Source organism: Strongylocentrotus purpuratus, unplaced genomic scaffold, assembly GCF_000002235.5.
Source record: "Strongylocentrotus purpuratus isolate Spur 01 unplaced genomic scaffold, Spur_5.0 spur5_scaffold_3, whole genome shotgun sequence".
NCBI lineage: Eukaryota > Metazoa > Echinodermata > Echinoidea > Camarodonta > Strongylocentrotidae > Strongylocentrotus > Strongylocentrotus purpuratus.
The window spans coordinates 29,560,488-29,579,301 of record NW_022145609.1 but is presented as its reverse complement, the minus strand read 5'-3'; the positions used below and the strand labels follow the sequence as shown (position 1 = coordinate 29,579,301).

The following is an 18,814-nucleotide window of genomic DNA, read 5'->3' as shown; positions in this document are numbered from 1 at the left end:
GAACAAGTATGGACCTACTAAAGTGACGGTCAAAGTCAAACAATAAAAGTGGGATAACAACCTACTGAATGTTTGTAAGGAGGGATTTTCAAGCCCTTTGTATTGTTCCCCAAAGTTCTGAGTGACAACTCTTCTCTTTCAACTGTGTATATTCCCCACCTGAAGAAGTTTGACCATAATAGTGAGTCTTGAGTCTATTTTCACAGAAAGCACACTTCTGAAGGTGACATTGAGGACTGTGTAAACAGGATAACAATAAACTAGAGAGTTAAGTCTCCACAGGGACAGTGATTTAGGGCTTCTTTAGCACTTTTTTTCTCCCTCCTCAGCCTCCTGGGGTTTGATATCCATGTACCTTTGTGTGAAATACACGTAAGATGGTAAATTCTGAGATACAACTGGCATATGATTTTGAAGTGCATGCATGAAGGTCTTCTCGTAATGTAACAACAAGTTTGGGGTAAAATTCTGAGATACAACTAGCATATGACTGTTTAGGTATACTGTAGGTCTATTCATAATGTATTTGGGCTACAATGTAAGATGAGCTATCGGGGTTTTCTTTCAGTATGCTACATGTACAAGCGTGCCTTGTCTGTGTATGTTCAAACCTGTTCACACCAATGTTGGTAAAAGATAATAAACAGAAATAGTACAGAAAAGGAAACTGGAAGGAAAGATTAATGTCATACTCAGTCTGCTTCAAGATTTGTTAATGATCCATAAATGATTTCCAAATTCCATTGGATAGTTAGTTTGAATGTATAAAAAGAATCTGTACAGTATAGCTAATGTATGTCAACTGTATTTGGCCTATATTATGAGGATTATAACTCGCAGAGCTGTGTAGAAATTGCAGACATACAGCTAACTGTTGATTTAAATGTCTCTTTTGCACCTTGATGTTGTCACAATTCACATACTTCTTATTTGTTTGATACCTTAAATATTCCACTTGAGGAAAGAAAAATACATTTAAACTTTTAGTAAATGAGGATTACTCAATAATGCCTTGCTTTTTGCAGACTAAAATTGAAGATTGAAAAAAAAAATTATCATCGATTCAATGAGCTTTAAAACATGCATGGGATTCACTCATAATTAATGTACTTGTATCTAAATAAAGCAACTCAAATAATGTCAGATATTATTCCAAGTCATGGAGCACATTAGTTGAATAGTTTACCACACATTGGTCTATATTCTTATCTAATGTACACATGAATGTTCTAATGACTGATAAGATATGAAGGTGCCTTTGAGCAAGCACACTTCATCATGTTCCAGCTCAGTTTTATAGCCTCTTCATGCTTCAGGGAATTAAATGATATTTATGTAAAAACATGTCATATAAAGGATCATTATATGGGTGTGCAGACGGGCTAACATTGTATAAATTAATGTTGTATAAAGCAGCTTTTGTCAACCTTGTTTATAGTCGCGGCACCCTTTTGAGAAATAATAAGTTTTGTGTCACTCCTCAAATTCATTACAAAAGATTCATTTTCCATCACTCTACACGTCAAGTGCCATGTACACACGCACAGACACATTTTGTTCATAAACTTTACGTGCAAGCAAGCGAAAAAAAGCATTTTTATTGTTGGAAATAAGTTATTTTGTAGACGAAACACACTAGAAAGATGTACCATAATATTATATATCCGGGCACCTTGCTGCCCAAATTTGACGACATTCATGCACCTCACTGTCAAAATAGATATTGTGTTTATTAAATAATTATGTTGGTATTCAGGCACTTCTCAGCCTAGAATCATACTGTTAGTGGGTGCGAGCGAAGCAAGCGAGGAAAAAGACATTTAATTGTCATTAAAAATGTTATTTCCTCATGAAAATACAAGGCGGTATGAAAAACGCTGGTATATTAAAAGAACTAGTTTTAAAAGAGGTCAGTTTACATGACAGCTGGCCAATCATCAGTACACACTCAAAATAAGCCTACCAGGGGGGTGTTTCACAAAGACTAAGATGACTAAAAGTTAGACTTAACTATGGCAGACCATTAATGCCACAATTTTCTATCACCATTTACTGGCATTGGTCTCTCAAGGGACGTATAAATCATAGTCACAAATCTACAGAACTTACATTTTTTGATACTTCGTTATCGAAGGAAAACATATTATCTAAAGATCGTTATTGAGAGACCAATAGTGAGAGCAACCAGTGGCATGAATGGCCTGCCATAGTTAAGTCCAACTTCAAGTCGATCTTAGTCTTTGTGAAACACCCTCCTGTCAAAGTACGCTTCCATTCACATTGCACGTTAGAGCGGTCCAAACCGCTCTTAATAAGACCCGTTCCTCAAGACCACCTCCTGAGGTGGTAGAGCGGTCCAGAAGTCCACTTCCTGGACCACTTTGACCGTTCTCACTCACCTAAGAACTACTCCTGAGGAACGGGTCTAAGTTAGACCGCTCCAACGAAGTGAATGAGAACGGGAGAGAAAGGTTCAAACTAGAGAGAAAGGTACTGGTAATTAAAACTAATTACTTATAAATCATATAGGTGTACAATGAATTCTGGTGATCTGAATGTGGGATTGCAGATAACACAGGTTAAACGTTGCATGATCTACATCACCTTCAAATTTCTTTTTAGTTTGACTTTCAAAGTTCCTGAAATGAAAAAAGATTAGAATGTTGATTATTACGTCAATCATGAATCATAAATGCTACTTTTATTGTAGTTTGCTCAAAAGGATTTTTTCTTTTCTGTAGAACCATTAAGCTGTGTTTTATACAGATCTTCCAACTCCCTGGATCTAGATCTACTAAGTGATCATTGTGTTTCTCCCGCTTCATGGTAACCATGATTAGTACCCATATTGACTTGATACTCAATATTCTAGGAATTGCTATCAGGGGGAGGAGCGAGGTTCATATCTATAGAACAGGTGCAGATTTAATAGTATTACAACATGTTTTTGGGTGCAAATTTGTTAATGAAATACACCCACCCCCCCCCCCCCAAAAAAAAAGAAAAAAAAAGAAAAAAAAAGAAGATAGATTAAAAAGTGAAGAAAAAAAAGAAGAAGAGAAATTACCTTGAAAGATGTCTTGATCTGTGGAGTATGTAAACTCATTTTCTTAACCCTTTAACCATTGAGATTAGGTTGGGGGTTGTATTAGTCTAGGGGAATAAGAGGATTTAGTAGTCGATGGGGCAGGAGAAGATTTTAGGGTTGGTTTTGTCCAGGTCAGTGTTTATTTGCTCTAAGATTTAATGGACTTTACCCTTGACCAATCTATTATGTATTGTACTGTGTTGATTGGGAACTGTCAAGTAGATGCCAGAATGATGTTTTTCTGTAAATGATTAAACAGATCCTTAACAGATCCTTCATGAAATTGGCTGTCAGATCATTAACTCATTGATCCCTGTTAGATGTTCATTTAATCCCCTTTCTTCTGAATGTCTGGTATAGAGTACCAAGGCTGTTACGTCATGAAAATCTATTTTTAGAATTTCTCAATTTTTTCTTCATTTTCCGAAAGAGCATAAAAAATAATGTCCAAATGTTGAGAACCAATTTAATATGTTAAGTATTAGTTGAGATATGACCCTCTGAATAAATATATTTCCTATAGGAACTGACTTTTGGACATTATTTTTGATGCTCTTTTGGAAAATGAAGAAAAAAATTGAGAAAATCTAAAAATACATTTTTGATGACATCACACTTCACCACTCTATGCCCTTAGTCCACAGCATGGACTGTTTCCGTGCCATAGTTGTGTTGTTTCGATCCCTTCCTTAGAGAGGTGGTGGTGGTGGTTATTTTACCTGACTGCTAAGAAAGCATAAATGCTTGTAAGCAACCAGATGGCCGATGGCTTCAGGTTCTCTCCGAAGGACCTGGTAATGAGGATTAATGCCTTACCAAAGGGCACTAGCGCATCGCCTTGGTTTCGAACCCGGGTTACTGGATTACGAGACCACTGCTCTACCGACTGAGCTATTGTGCCGATATGAAAACAGTCGACATACAAATGTTTATGATATTAGATAGTTTTACAATTCTTAATAGGCAAGTCTTTTCTCGAAACTTGTTTGTCAAATGTCTTGGAATTTTTCCTCATAAATAGCAGTCTACCCCTAATTTCTATAATCTATAGATATTCTATAAATATTCTATCAGTTTTAAGTCCCCATCTTCTCTCTCAATGCGATATTTATACACCATTTTTTTTAATTGAATTTTTGATGTAATTATTTTTTATTTTAAATTCATTTTGAAAGGGATAGTTGAGTTCTTGTTTCAGACCTCAAATGCCTTCAAAGTGCATGGTTATTGCTCTTAGGCCAAATAAAAAAAAAAACATGTTTAGCATCCTGTTTTTTCGAAAAATGGGAAGGAGGAGGCCCTTTTTTTTTTTTTTTTCCTTTCAAAATGGCCGCTCAAAATGGCCGCTCGGTACATTTTCCCTGACATTCGGGCTGTTTTTTCAAGATGGCGGCTGACATTTTTTTTTTTTTTTTTTAAATCAGTAATAGAACCATTTGAGCAGTGTTTTTCATATGATGTTTTTTTTCTTTAAAAAAAAAATTCAAAAAAAAAATTAAAAAAAAAAAAATTACAAAAAATTAAAAAAAAATAAAATAAGAGGAGGCGGCCCCCAAAAAGGAAGCTGGCGGGGACGCTAAACATGTATATTTTTTTACATGGCCTTATTCTTATCTATGACATTTCTAGTGCTGTTAGTGACCTAAAATTGCTATGAAGGTAATTTTAGACATGAACATGTGTGAAATTTAGCTAAAACGATCATTCCAATTCAGCTCTACTTTCAACAAAATCCAGTGACTTATCAATTAATCAATAATAACAATACATGGGCTGGATGGTTGTGCGTATTATAACCAACACAAAAAAGCCAACAAAAAGCCAACATCGGCATTGGCTGGAATTAAAAGTATAAGACCTATTTTGTTTTTTCAACGGCTGGTTTAAATTATCTACCGGGTAATATTTGTGTACCACCACAAATATTATATTTATGGATATTTCAACCGTCTCTGAACCGATGTTGATAAAACAAATATGATTTTGTCATTTGAATTGTATGTTCTTTTAAAGTTGACACTAAGTTTTTCATTATCTCACAACAAAATTATTTTGTGTAGCGCCCTCTGCAACAGAGTGCTCTAGGGGGGGACATGTGTGTATGTGGGAAAATGTTGCAACCAACCCCTGAGTTGGGAGAAGAGACCTTGATAGATAGATAATAAAATGAAGTTGAATGTATACGCCTATCATGTGGCAAAAACACAGGGATACCGGTACATGTAATGTAGGTCTCATGTCTACACATGTAAAATTATTATGTAAATAAAATTGTGATAGACATGATTGTATGACAAATGCTCCTGCAACAATGGACAATAACATTTTGATTGTTTGCATACTTTTGAAACAAAGGTCGTGATAACCTGAAAGCTTTCCCAAGACATGCCCAAAATAGCAACAAGTTATGTATGCAGACCTGATTCCAAGTATTGAAGTTCATTCATTAACAACAGGTCAGTGGAATGACTCGTCACTATGTCCCCAGGAAAGAAACACCTATAAAGTTGAATATGTTAGTAAATTGGTCTTTATAAGATTGCTTTGAGGTCAATTCATACACGAAGCTACATGTACTTGTACATGTAAATATATCCCAGACAACTATCCCTGTATAGGACAACTATCCCCTGTATTACAGTGTGCACTTTCATCGCAGCACGTTCAGTGAGAGAATGCTTCATGTACAGATTGAATGTGAAAGTTACAGTACCGCCTATCACACGGCAATGGAGATTACATGCAGTTCTGTTTTTGCCCCGAAGGTGTACTCGAGTTACAATTTTTTGACATTGTAGTTAAGTGGGCCCTGGCCTAGCTGTTAGGAGGATAACCCCAAAGTCAAAGTTTGTTTCTATTTGCAGATGATGCGGGGTATAGAGGAAAACCATACAATGCAGTCAGGAAGTTGGCTCATAGATCCTCGTGTTTCCGATTGCTTTGTTTTTCACCTCCCCTCTCTTTCTTTCTTCCTCTCTCTCTCTCTCTCTCTATGTTGTCAACAAGGTGATCAAACTTTTATGGTGGTGGTTCCCACTATTCAGTGACCATTTTTGTTCTTCTGAAGCAAACCTTAAAAAAGAAAGTTCTACCCACTTCAAAATGATATTTAGGTTTGATATACATGTATTTTACTGTAAAATGTAAATGCAATTTGTACAATCATGGCAACCTATCATCTGCTGAGAGCCAGAAGGGCATTAACCTGCCTACAAAGACCACCTGCCTACAAAGACCACCTGCCTACAAAGACCACCTGTCTACAAAGACCACTTGCCTACAAAGACCACTTGCCTACAAAGACCACTTGCCTACAAAGACCACCTGTCTACAAAGACCACTTGCCTACAAAGACCACTTGCCTACAAAGACCACCTGTCTACAAAGACCACCTGTCTACAAAGACCACTTGCCTACAAAGACCACATTTTTTGTTTCCCCTGAAAGTGGTTTATCATTGATACCTATACCAAATGAACTGGTACATAAAGACCACCTTGGGCAGTCTTTATATACAGGTTTCACTGTAGAACCAAAGCATCGGTCCTCTGGCTTTAATAAGCAAACATTTACATACGGTAAGTATTATGACTTAACATACACAATCATGCACTTCGCTTGTATGACTTTCTACCGGTATGTTTAAAGCGTATCAGTACTAGTTTACAGGAGGGATTAGACCGCCCTACAAGGTCACTGGACAGTTGGTTATCTCATCAACTCAGCTCTCAGTTAACATAAGCAAAAGAGGATCATGGGGGACCAATGGTCACCGATTAGGCATTGTTTAATATAGAGAGGGCGCAAGTAGTTACAAATAGTGCAGTGGGGCTTTAACCTAGTATGAGGATATACACGTCCGTAGTCTGTACATTCATGCTTCAACCATATATTCAAAGCATTCAAGGAATTTTTTATTACAAGGAACCTACTATTCATCATAATTAACTTGGGTGGCAAATGTAGTTTCTTACCAAGGGACATTAATTGAAGTTGAACCTGAGTTTCAAACATGGACTAACAGGGGTAATCTAAAGTTTGTTGGCCTTTATCCACTTGACCACAACATGAGGGGCGTTTACACTGCAAGCAAAAATCCAAAATAAGCAAACTTTGATGTATTATTATCGGTTTTTCCATTAGTGTATATATAATAGTTCAAGAAACTGAAGGTTTTTCAAATTGTTTTTTCCTCTAATGTAAATGGTCCTATGTGTAACATGTGTTTTTGTTAGGGCTCATTCGTATTCATAACCTTGTTACTGCTAACAGCTCAGCTCGTAAACTTGACATGTGATATCCTGGTTGGTATTTTGAAAGACCTATTGCTTCCTGCCTGTGTGTTCATTAGTACAAGGAAGGATGCATGCATGGTACAAGTCCAGTCCATATAAACAGGTAGTGTCATTGTTTTTCTGCAATAGGGTGGTGAAGGGTGACGTCATCAAAAATCTATTTTTGAGAATTTCTCAATTTTTTCTTTATTTTCAAAAAGAGCGTAAAAAATAAAGACCGAATGTCGAAAACCAATTGAATATATTAATTTTTGGCTTAATAACATTAGGAACCAGAGCACAATATAACACCGAGTTCCCGTAGGACATATATTTATTCAGATGGTCATATCTCAGCCAATAGTTAACATATTCAATTGGTTTTCGACGTTTGGACATTATTTTTGATGCTCTTTCGGAAAATGAAAACAAAATTGAGAAATTCTAAAAATGGATTTTTTTATGACGTCACAGCTTCGGTACTCTATAAACAGGTAGTGTCATTGTTTTTCTGCAATAGGATTTTTTTTAGTCAGGGGAACTGGGAATAACTCACTTTGGGTAAATTGAGAGAATATCATACATGTATTTTTAATGAATAACTTGACAATATGATGATTGTAAGACATAATGCTCCACAGCCCTACACTAACCAGACATTATGCATGAACCTTGTGACTACCGAGCCCAACGTTAGCCCCCAAATTAACCTGAAACCCAGTTGCAACCATCACCTAATACACCGCTGATGCGATTAAAACTGGATCAATTTTGTGAATTTCAGATCAAAGACTATTTAACAATAATATTTACCTCACATGTTGTTGGTCATGAACATTGATGACGCATAACGAGTTCCTTGGGATCTCTATCTTGTTTATATAAGGGGTAGATCTTGACCAAAGAAAGACCGAGAAAATACTAAGATGTTTTCTAAGAATGAGAAAAGGACCTTCCTGATTTATATTGGCCATAATAGGCTTATACAAATAGGAGCTCGGCTGAAAGCCAGTTCTCTTCTTTTTGTCAACATGCGCAGAAGTACATGTAGAAGACAGTGGTGACAAATAGTATTGTAAAGAAAACACTTTGAAGTAATCAATTTACATTTAACATGCTGTGTTCAATTTCAGCGTAACAGGCATGGCATTCAGACTTCATTTTGGTGAATTCAAGACAGTTGTAAGCAAAATGTAGAGTTCTGAAATGTATATTAATGAGCGAATCAGACATATTCGACTATCAAGGGCATACATAGCAAATCTCATTGTATTTCAGTAAATAGTTGAAGAGAATGTGGGCTATTTGTAACTGTAACAGATATGAAACAAAACAGACAATTTGGATAATCAGTGATAATTGTTAAACATTTGTCAAAAGGATTTCATATCAAAGAAAATTTTAAAAAGAAGGCCTTGACGGTAGTTCACTTTGATAGATTAACAGGTTCTTAATCGGTGGGTTATATTTTGATTAAGAGGAACTATTTTTGATTTACTTTGGCAGTGGGCCATAATTGTTTTAAAAGTTATCAACATGACTGTATAGCTCATGCTGATATGCGATAGTAAAGTAAGAACGACCTTGTACTGTGTGTGTACCTGTAGGTCTACGAAAGGTCAGGGTATTGTTATGGTCCAAGAGTATCTCTTAAATCTATGATACCAGCCCCATGGAAAACCACCACCCACCTCCCTCCCCCTAGAAGATTATGTTCAAGACCTTAATCGTAACCCATCTATGGTATCTTGGGGTAGATCCATGATGGAAATTTACCGTTCAAACTACACCCAACCTTAAAACTACCCCTAGACCAATTACCATCCTTGATTCTGGTAGTGAACAACACAACAACAAAAACAACAACAAAAACAACAACATTACCTCAACAACAACAAAATGGTGCTTATCATAGATTCACAAAGTGCCCTTTACAATACAATACAATACAAGATGCCTTTAAGGGGGGGGGGGAACTTTGTAGTTACTTTCTTAGATAAGTCATTTTCAAGGAGTACTAGCCCATTGGATAGTTGTCCCAAAGAGGTGTGGGGACTCCTTGGTTGGCCAGGTATAGTATCTCTCAAAGATTTTCTTTAAGTGAGAAATATTACAGTTGTCCACATTTTGGTGTACATATTCAAAAGTGAAATAGTATTCAGAGTATTAAACCTTGGAGTATAAAAATCATGTCAGGGAAAAAATGTAGGGTGATTACTTTTGATCTAATGGTTTTTTTTATATGTACATGTATCTGGTTTTTATGTCTTTGAACAGTGACTTTTTTAAAGACCCCCCCCCCCCCCCTTAAAGATACTATGTTCCTTTTGCAGCCAACATCAAATTCTGTAGAACTTTGCAGGAATAGTGAATATGTCATGTATGTCCTATCTGTGAAATTTGAATGTTAGCAGTGTCCTAATATTCAAATTATGCAAGGAAATCCGTTTACTTGCTAGCCTTCACTGTCAGACACTATTGAGTGACTAACTGGCTTTTTTCTTCTTTGGTAATAACATACATAAAATGAGCTGTAACAGGTATATGAGCATTTGTCTACATTAATAACCCACTACTTGTAATGGCCAAAATTAAACTGATTGAATCTTTGTGCAGCCCAAAATGTACGACCATTCAGCAAAAGGGTCTGAAAACTAAGAGTCGTTATTTTCCCACTTAAAGACACTTTCAAGCCCCCCTTTTTGTTAGCGGAAGTTCTAAATAAGTAAATATTATCTTTCAAATGCCGTTGGAATTTTACCTTTCATTTTTTTGGCCTACAAATGGGACATAGTACCTTTAAAGGAAGAAATAAGAAACAAAAATAAGTGTGCTTTGCTCACCAAGCACTAAAAGTATACAAATCTGGGAACCTGGAAACAACATTCTACATCCCCCATACCAGTTTCATCATAATACATCATAAAGTCTTATATCCTATATATCAGATGGCATAATAATGTTTGTCGAGAAAGAACTAGAAATCAAGATGTTTAGTAATGAATGCACATATAACAGAGTTAGGCAATATCTCTCCTCCGTGAACATCTTGCAATGATTATCCTTTTATTACATATAATTGTGCAATAATCTTGCAACTATTTTCTCAAGAATGACTCTTCGAATGTTATCTTATTTGATGGAGATAATCAATTGTGTAACCTCTTTGATCTTTGAGCCACTTTGCTCCTACTTGAGGGAGGATTTAATCCTGATTAGCAACATGTAATGGAATATAACGGTTGTGGAATCAGTAACCAGGTTTTGATCATTTCCATTTATACAGTACATCATATTGGTCCAAAGGTGAATATCCAATGGATAACTTAGACCCCGTTCTCATTCACTTCGTTGGAGCGGTCTAAGACCCGTTCCTCAGGATCAGTTCTTAGGTGAGTGAGAACGGTCAAAGTGGTCCAGGAAGTGGACTTCTGGACTGCTCCAGAAGACCACCTCGGGAGGTGGTCTTGAGGAACTGGTCTTATTAAGAGCGGTTTGGACCGCTCTAACGTGCAATGTGAGCGGAAGCGTACTTTGACCGGAAGTGAGCTAGTGACGTTCCGTGCGAAACATGTAGTACGGTACATACGGTTTGTATTCCGCCGCGAAAAAATTGACCTGCTGACCTGAGCTGCCATAGCAACAAGACCACTCGTGGATTGGTTTGAGCCATAAAAAACTGCTCGGAGTGTGAACGCTCGCAAACCGTTCCTCAAGACCCGTTCCTCTGGAGCGGTCTAACTAAGACCACCTTCAAAGTGAGTGAGAACGGGGTCTTACAGTTACTAGGAAAAAAAGACAAAAGTTAGGTAATAGTTTTTTGACAGTCATGAATATCTGACATAAGGCCATTACAAGAAATATCTGATCCGAAGGACTGTACTTAAAATTAAGACAAATTGGAACAATGAGAATATGGTGTACTTTTGACCACAGGCCGACTCGCTCACTAGAGATATATACATACATACTTAAGAAATTTTAAATTTCTCACATAAACTGTCGTTCAATGAAAAGTACCTATTGAAATTTATCTTTGGTCAGACAGCCCCATTTTGTGAATATACTACAGAGGCATCGACTCGCTTCTCATTATCGATGGTATTGGAAGCTTGAATGAAAGTAGTTTGTTATGTCATATGTCATACAGGATATAACACGGCTCATTAGGGCATTGTACTTTAATACCTGAGCTAGACATAAATGCAAAACATATTTGGTGAAAATGATTTTACAGCTGTATCCGTCTTCTGGTATCCTTCAAAGGAAATAGATGGTACAGGTGAAATATTCCAGATTGTACGACAAAACATGCAGGAATTTGACCTATCGATTTGATGAACATATTGTCGAACTGTACTGTACAGTTGCAATCACTTGTAATTACTTCATCAGGTAAATGAAACAATAGAAACAATTAGCACAGGTGTTTGTTCTGTGTACAGGTAAAATACTTGCTGATTCTGTATATCGAGCATCACATCATATTATGATGTCATATTTTGTGAGTAATTAAAAAACATATGTATTGTTACGCATGTAATATCAATTTGGAAAGTACAACCATCCCAAGTTTTGTGACTACATGTAATTCATTTGACATTTTGACCTCAATTCATCCTTTTCATGTATAGTATACAAACTTGAATGAAGGTACATATACATGACAAGTTCACTGTACTTTTGCACCGCCTTTGCTTTTCAATGAAACATGACAGTTGAGAAACAAAACCAAAATATAATAACCTGAATATATTTCCTCTCTTTGTTCAATTGCAATAATTACAATATCTGGCGCTAATTCAAGGTGTGCTAGCTTTTAAGAGATTTCAAGTAGTTTGAGAGTCATTGTACTTTTGGGAGGAGTTTTAAATGAATGTGTGCTTTAGGATTATATGGTAGGATCATGATGTATTGTTTTAGTTTTAAAAAACACACAACCTTTTGTAGAGGTATTCTGCAACATCATGTAGAGAAGTGTTTTGGGTTGTTTTATGTAATACAAAATTATTTGTATGGGTTATTGAGTACAATTTATTTATAATTTTGAAATTTCTTTGCTTTATGTTTTGATGCGACTTGAGTCAGTCAGATGAAAAGTGTTTTTTTACCTATTCAGTGCTCTGAAGGAGCCTTAGATGAATGAGACACAGAACAAATGGGTTGATAAGAGAAATGTAGGGCTGCAGAAGTTCTTTTTCAAGACTATACCGGTATGTCTTATGCTTTTCTGAGGACCAGAAAGGTGTTCTTTTAGTTTACATTGGTTTGTGTAATATAATGATGTAAACTGAATAATTAGAATATCCAGTTTACATTATTTTGTGTAATATAATAATGTAAGCTGAAAAACCTAAATACCCAGTTTACATTAGTTTATGTAATATAATAATGTAAACTGAATAATCAAATAACCAGTTTACATTATTTTGTGTAATATAATGATGTAAACTGAATAATTAGAATACCCAGTTTACATTATTTTGTGTAATATAATGATGTAAACTGAATAATTAGAATACCCAGTTTACATTATTTTGTGTAATATAATGATGTAAACTGAATAATTAGAATATCCAGTTTACATTATTTTGTGTAATATAATGATGTAAACTGAATAATTAGAATATCCAGTTTACATTATTTTGTGTAATATAATGATGTATACTGAATAATTAGAATATCCAGTTTACATTATTTTGTGTAATATAATGATGTAAACTGAATAATTAGAATATCCAGTTTACATTATTTTGTGTAATATAATGATGTAAACTGAATAATCAAATAACCAGTTTACATTAGTTTATGTAATATAACAATGTAAACTGAATAATTAGAATATCCAGTTTACATTAGTTTATGTAATATAGTAATGTAAACTGAATAATCAAATAACCAGTTAACATTAGTTTATGTAATAAAACAATGTAAACTGAATAATTAGAATATCCAGTTTACATTATTTTGTGTAATATAATGATGTAAACTGAATAGTTAGAATATCCAGTTTACATTATTTTGTGTAATATAATGATGTAAACTGAATAATTAGAATATCCAGTTTACATTATTTTGTGTAATATAATGATGTAAACTGAATAATTAGAATATCCAGTTTACATTATTTTGTGTAATATAATGATGTAAACTGAATAATCAAATAACCAGTTTACATTAGTTTATGTAATATAACAATGTAAACTGAATAATTAGAATATCCAGTTTACATTAGTTTATGTAATATAGTAATGTAAACTGAATAATCAAATAACCAGTTTACATTAGTTTATGTAATAAAACAATGTAAACTGAATAATTAGAATATCCAGTTTACATTATTTTGTGTAATATAATGATGTAAACTGAATAATTAGAATATCCAGTTTACATTATTTTGTGTAATATAATGATGTAAACTGAATAATTAGAATATCCAGTTTACATTATTTTGTGTAATATAATGATGTAAACTGAATAATCAAATAACCAGTTTACATTAGTTTATGTAATATAACAATGTAAACTGAATAATTAGAATATCCAGTTTACATTAGTTTATGTAATATAGTAATGTAAACTGAATAATCAGATAACCAGTTTACATTAGTTTATGTAATATAATAATGTAAACTGAATAATTAGAATATTCAGTTTACATTAGTTTATGTAATATAGTAATGTAAACTGAATAACCAAATAACCAGTTTACATTAGTTTATGTAATATAATATTGAAACTGAATAATCAAATAACCAGTTTACATTGGTTTATGTAATATAATAATGTAAACTGAATAATTATTTGGATCATCTAAAGGGGCCATTTGCATTTAACAATGGAGCTGGTGTCTTCTCATCAATTGCACCTCATTTGTGGAACTCATTCTCTTCCTCTCTTTGTGAGATAGACAATCTAGAACACTTCAAATCATGCATGCTTCAAAGCTTTCTATTTTTAGCACATGGGAAAATATTTGCTTCATTGGAGAAGCCTGCACCTGAGATCTTTTTAAAAACAGGAATAAGGTACCATAGAAATGCTGTGATCATCATCATCATCATTATCATCGTCACCATCTTCAGGTTTAACACAGAGTTAACTCCCTTGTGGCTCCAACAGACGATATGCTTACAAATACCTGATGAATTGCTTCAATCATTGGTTTGTTGGTTTGTTGTGTTTTACCTGACTGCTAAGAAAGCATGTGTATGCTTGTATGTAAGCAAACAGGGGACCGACGGCAATAAGTCCACTACGAGGGACTGGGTAATGAGGATTGATGCCTTACCAAAGGCATCGACTTAGTTTCGAACCTGGGACCTTATGGTTACAAGACCACTGCTCTATACCACTGAGCCATCGGGCCTCTATTCATCAGTCTCATTTTGTAGTGTTGATATATATGTAGGAAATAATTGTTCTTGTTTTTTTCTCCATTGCAGGAACCGTGCTAACAAGAGGCAAGTGAGATCTCTTGTGAAGGAGTTCAGCTTGATCTGTCGAGGGTTACATGGAACTGATTATGCAGAGTACTGATGTCATCCATCACTCGTTGTATGCATCTCTCTTGCCACTGAGTTTCACTACGAAGGACACAAGGTATAATGTCTCTTCTGCACTTCTTACAACGCTTGATGATAGTAGTCTGTAATGGCTTGCGATACTTTCAATGTTTTTCAGTGGATCACTAGCCAAGGTTTATTTCTAATAATGTTACATGTTATTTTTGAAGTAGTGCGCAGATGTATGGGGCTATTCGAACAGTAACACATATGCATTTCCCCTCCAACTTCAATCTAACTTGAGAACGAAAATTAACACTGCTTCATCATGCCATGACTCACTTTATAAGCAATTGTCGTAAACTCGTCTGAAGGCTTGTTCAGACACGATGCAGTAAACTACCGCAAAAAAGCTGCCATGGTTTTGTAAGGATAAAATGAATGGCAACTGTGCGCACTAAAGGACATGTGCGTATTTATCGAGCTCTGTGTTATAACATATGGAAATGTGAAGCATATAACACTTTAACACCATCTTTAAAAAAAGAGCTGTTTTGACGTTTCATATCTGAACGAGCCTTCAGCATCATTATTTATATGCCATTGTTAGGTTATGTGACAGGCCAAAACTAAATATGTGAAATTAAAAGTTTTAAAATTATATCACGTGTGGGAAAATCTTTCTATTCAAGATCTGTCAAAATGTCCCTCTTTCATCTGTGACATATATTATATGAGTATATTTACTAGGTGTATAAGAACCATTGTGCAATTGTTTGGTTAATGAATATCTATATTTATTCACTTCAAAATGGAACTGTATTTGGAGAGGCTGAAGTGAACTTTGATCAAGTAAAGTCAAGTTCATATTGAACATTTTCTTTTTTCATGCCGATGATTCATTAAAATATTACAAAGCATTGCTGCTTTCTGTTTCTAGCAAGCCTGTCCAAACTAGGACTAGGTTCAGAAATTTAAAAAACGATCATGTTCCTGACAGAATTCCTCAAATGGATGGACAATGAAGGTACTTTTCAAGATAAACTCTTTCCCAAGTATTTATCATTCTTTGACTACAACTATGCAATCAATTTTAGTCTGTATATCATCTATATTGTTAACAATAGTTGTATTAATGCTTCAAAATCGAACTAAATATTTTAGAAATTTGACATACATGTAGTTGTATCCGTGCCCTACTGCCAGGCACTGGACAAACATAGAAACATGTAGAAATGCAATACCTGTGTAATAGGTACCGGTACATATTTGAAATACCCTTTAAAAATACAAAACAATAGAAAATGATAAGGCAAGTTATAAATCCTGTTTGCTGTGTGAGTCAAAGCTATGTGAAAATTAATAACTAATTTATTTTTGCACTCGTGAAATGTTGTTATGCCTCCATCACCAAATGTGATTCAAGAGTATTGTAACTGATTTAAATCACAACATGAAATATGTTGAGAGAATGTGAATTATCTAGTAGAATCATGAAATACATTTACCTGTAATTTTCTAGTTTATGAATTTTTTACAATTTTTAAATAATAAAGCTGTATGTTTATCGAAATCTGTTAGGGATATTGTAGATGTTTCTGTTTTTATTGTTACTTTGCAATAACTTGACAAGTGTAAACTGAAGATGATAGTGAAATGAACATGATTAGTCCCTAATATTGGACTAAAAATGCTACTTTGCTATTGATGATTTTTAATTTATTATAAATGGAATATTATAGTATAGCATGTTCTTCTTGGAGCTCTTCATACTGTCTTCTAGGGTTCCTGTGGTTAAGTGCTTGATACTAGTGATTTTCAATCAGTAGGCCATGGTTGTGAACTATGCATTGTTCAAATGTTGGTTCAGAAATTGCTCTACATAAAGGGAATAATGTTTCTGAACAATGTTGAGAAGTTTTATTCCTAACTCATCTAATGCTTTCGACTAATTTAGGATAAAAAGTGATCTAATTGAGTAAAAAAAAAATTATGAGTGAGGCAAACAAATCTTACATTAATGAGATTGGTGTTTAAGCCTTGAGACAAAATATTTCATCCGCAGTTGTCAGCTGAGGTGTATAAATTCTACTCTTAGCAGGTATTATATAGCCTTAAGTCCATGCAAAAACCGAAACCAGGGTATCGATTTCCAGAGTGCATGGGACATTGTACGATATGCATCAAAATAGAATCTTATCTCTAACATTTAGAAGGCTTGTTCAGATAAGGCGTGGTAAACCCCCAAAACAACAACCCCAAAACGCCACATTTCAATATTTTTTGTTAACGTTAAATGAATGACAACTGTGCACGACAAATGACTTGCATGTCTTCACTGAGCTCTGTGTTATAAGATACAGCAATGTGAAGCATATAACACTTTACCTTATCATTAAAAAACATTGCAGTTTTGCCGTGTCGTATCTGGACGAGAATGTAGTCATGTAAATAACTTTGTAATATATAATTTTTAAATGTTTGTAAAAAAAAAATGAATCCTTTGCTTGAACCCTTGTACAGTGTTCTGAACCTCCATTCATTATGAAAATACAAGAATAAATAAGCTACACCCATGAATTTTGTTCTCACTTTTTTGTGGGGGGGGGGGGGGGGGGGGGGGGGGTAGGTTGCAACTACCAGGTAAAAAAGGATATACTCTTAATGTATTTGTATTTCATATGTTGAAGACTGTTGTACATAACAAATATTTATCTGGTACTTTTCTCTGTAAATTCTATATATGGGTATCACAATCAATTAAAATAAAAGAATGGGAGAATTGAATCTTGACTCCTAAACGTCAGTATGACAGACTTTGTAATGATATCATCTATTGAGGGGCTTTATGTACCACAGTCTATCATGAAAGAAACCCTGCCAACTTTAATAAAGCAAGCAAGTATAGATGAACACTATGTTCTTTATCGTGATAAACGCTTAGGTTGTACAGAGGAATGTAAGCATCTTTTTGTATCTTTTGTAATATGCAGAATGTTTTATATTCTGAATGTCGAAAACAAATTAAAGACAATTATCATTAAATTTAAAGCTTGTCATAGATTGTTTATTTGATGGCCTTGGTAAGAATCTTTCAGTGATGTAGTAGAAGTAGTAGAAGCAGTAGTAGTATGAATAGTTACAATAATTTTGTTTACACAGGGCATCACAGTTGTTCTTTTTGTGGGCCCTGCAATAATTATTACTCCAGTAATCGCTCTGTACCCATTTACACCTTGGTTTATCGTGGGAAATTTGGATTTCATTTGTTCCCCATATAGTATATAATAATAATATACAGAAATACAAGAAATCGTTTTGAAAATTATTTCTTGTATTTTCTCGAACTCCGAGCAGAAATCTAAATTATTTAGTGAAAAAAATGAGTCATTAAATAGACATGATTAGCAGGCCATTTTCATGTCCTGTTAACGATTAAAAAATGTAATTACTGTCCTCTACATATGTTTGCAGACAGATGAAACTTATTGGTCTCCCAAGAAACAATAGGTTTATTAATTAGTCATTAATTTAATTAGTTATATTGTTCTGAATTAAGGGTTAGAGTTAGGGTAATATACCAGTTTGTATGATGTCCTGTTAATGTATCAATAAGGCTTATATAAAGATGCCCTGTTAATACAACATGTAAGGTTAAACAAATATAACACACACACACACAAACACAAACACATACATATGAATATATCTTTAAAAAGCGAGCCTATTCATTAACCACACAGTAACAAGCAAGTCCTTTATGCATGGTTCATATGCAAATTATCAATAGGAAAAAAAGTTTATCGAACCCATGATGTTGGTATGTAATGCGGAAATTCTTGCCTAGAAACAGAAATGGTGTTGGTTTATAAATCACAACAGGAAACCATGCACGGTGAAAATGACTAGAAAGGGTTCCATAAACGTTGGTATAGCAACTCAGAAGT

At 34.5% G+C, this 18,814-nt stretch overlaps 1 protein-coding gene across 3 annotated transcripts in view; it reads left to right on the top strand.

Moving 5' to 3' along the window:
* LOC100889307 (importin-13) overlaps positions 1 to 17,912 on the top strand; it is a 71,859-nt gene extending 53,947 nt beyond the window's left edge. For all 3 annotated transcript variants that reach the window (XM_030995941.1, XM_030995940.1, XM_030995942.1), the window contains exon 26: positions 14,808 to 17,912. In XM_030995941.1, coding sequence (XP_030851801.1) covers positions 14,808 to 14,901 — 94 coding nt within the window. In that variant the 3' untranslated portion in view covers positions 14,902 to 17,912. The remainder of the gene's footprint in view (positions 1 to 14,807) is intronic.
* Positions 17,913 to 18,814: the final 902 nt, after the last annotated feature.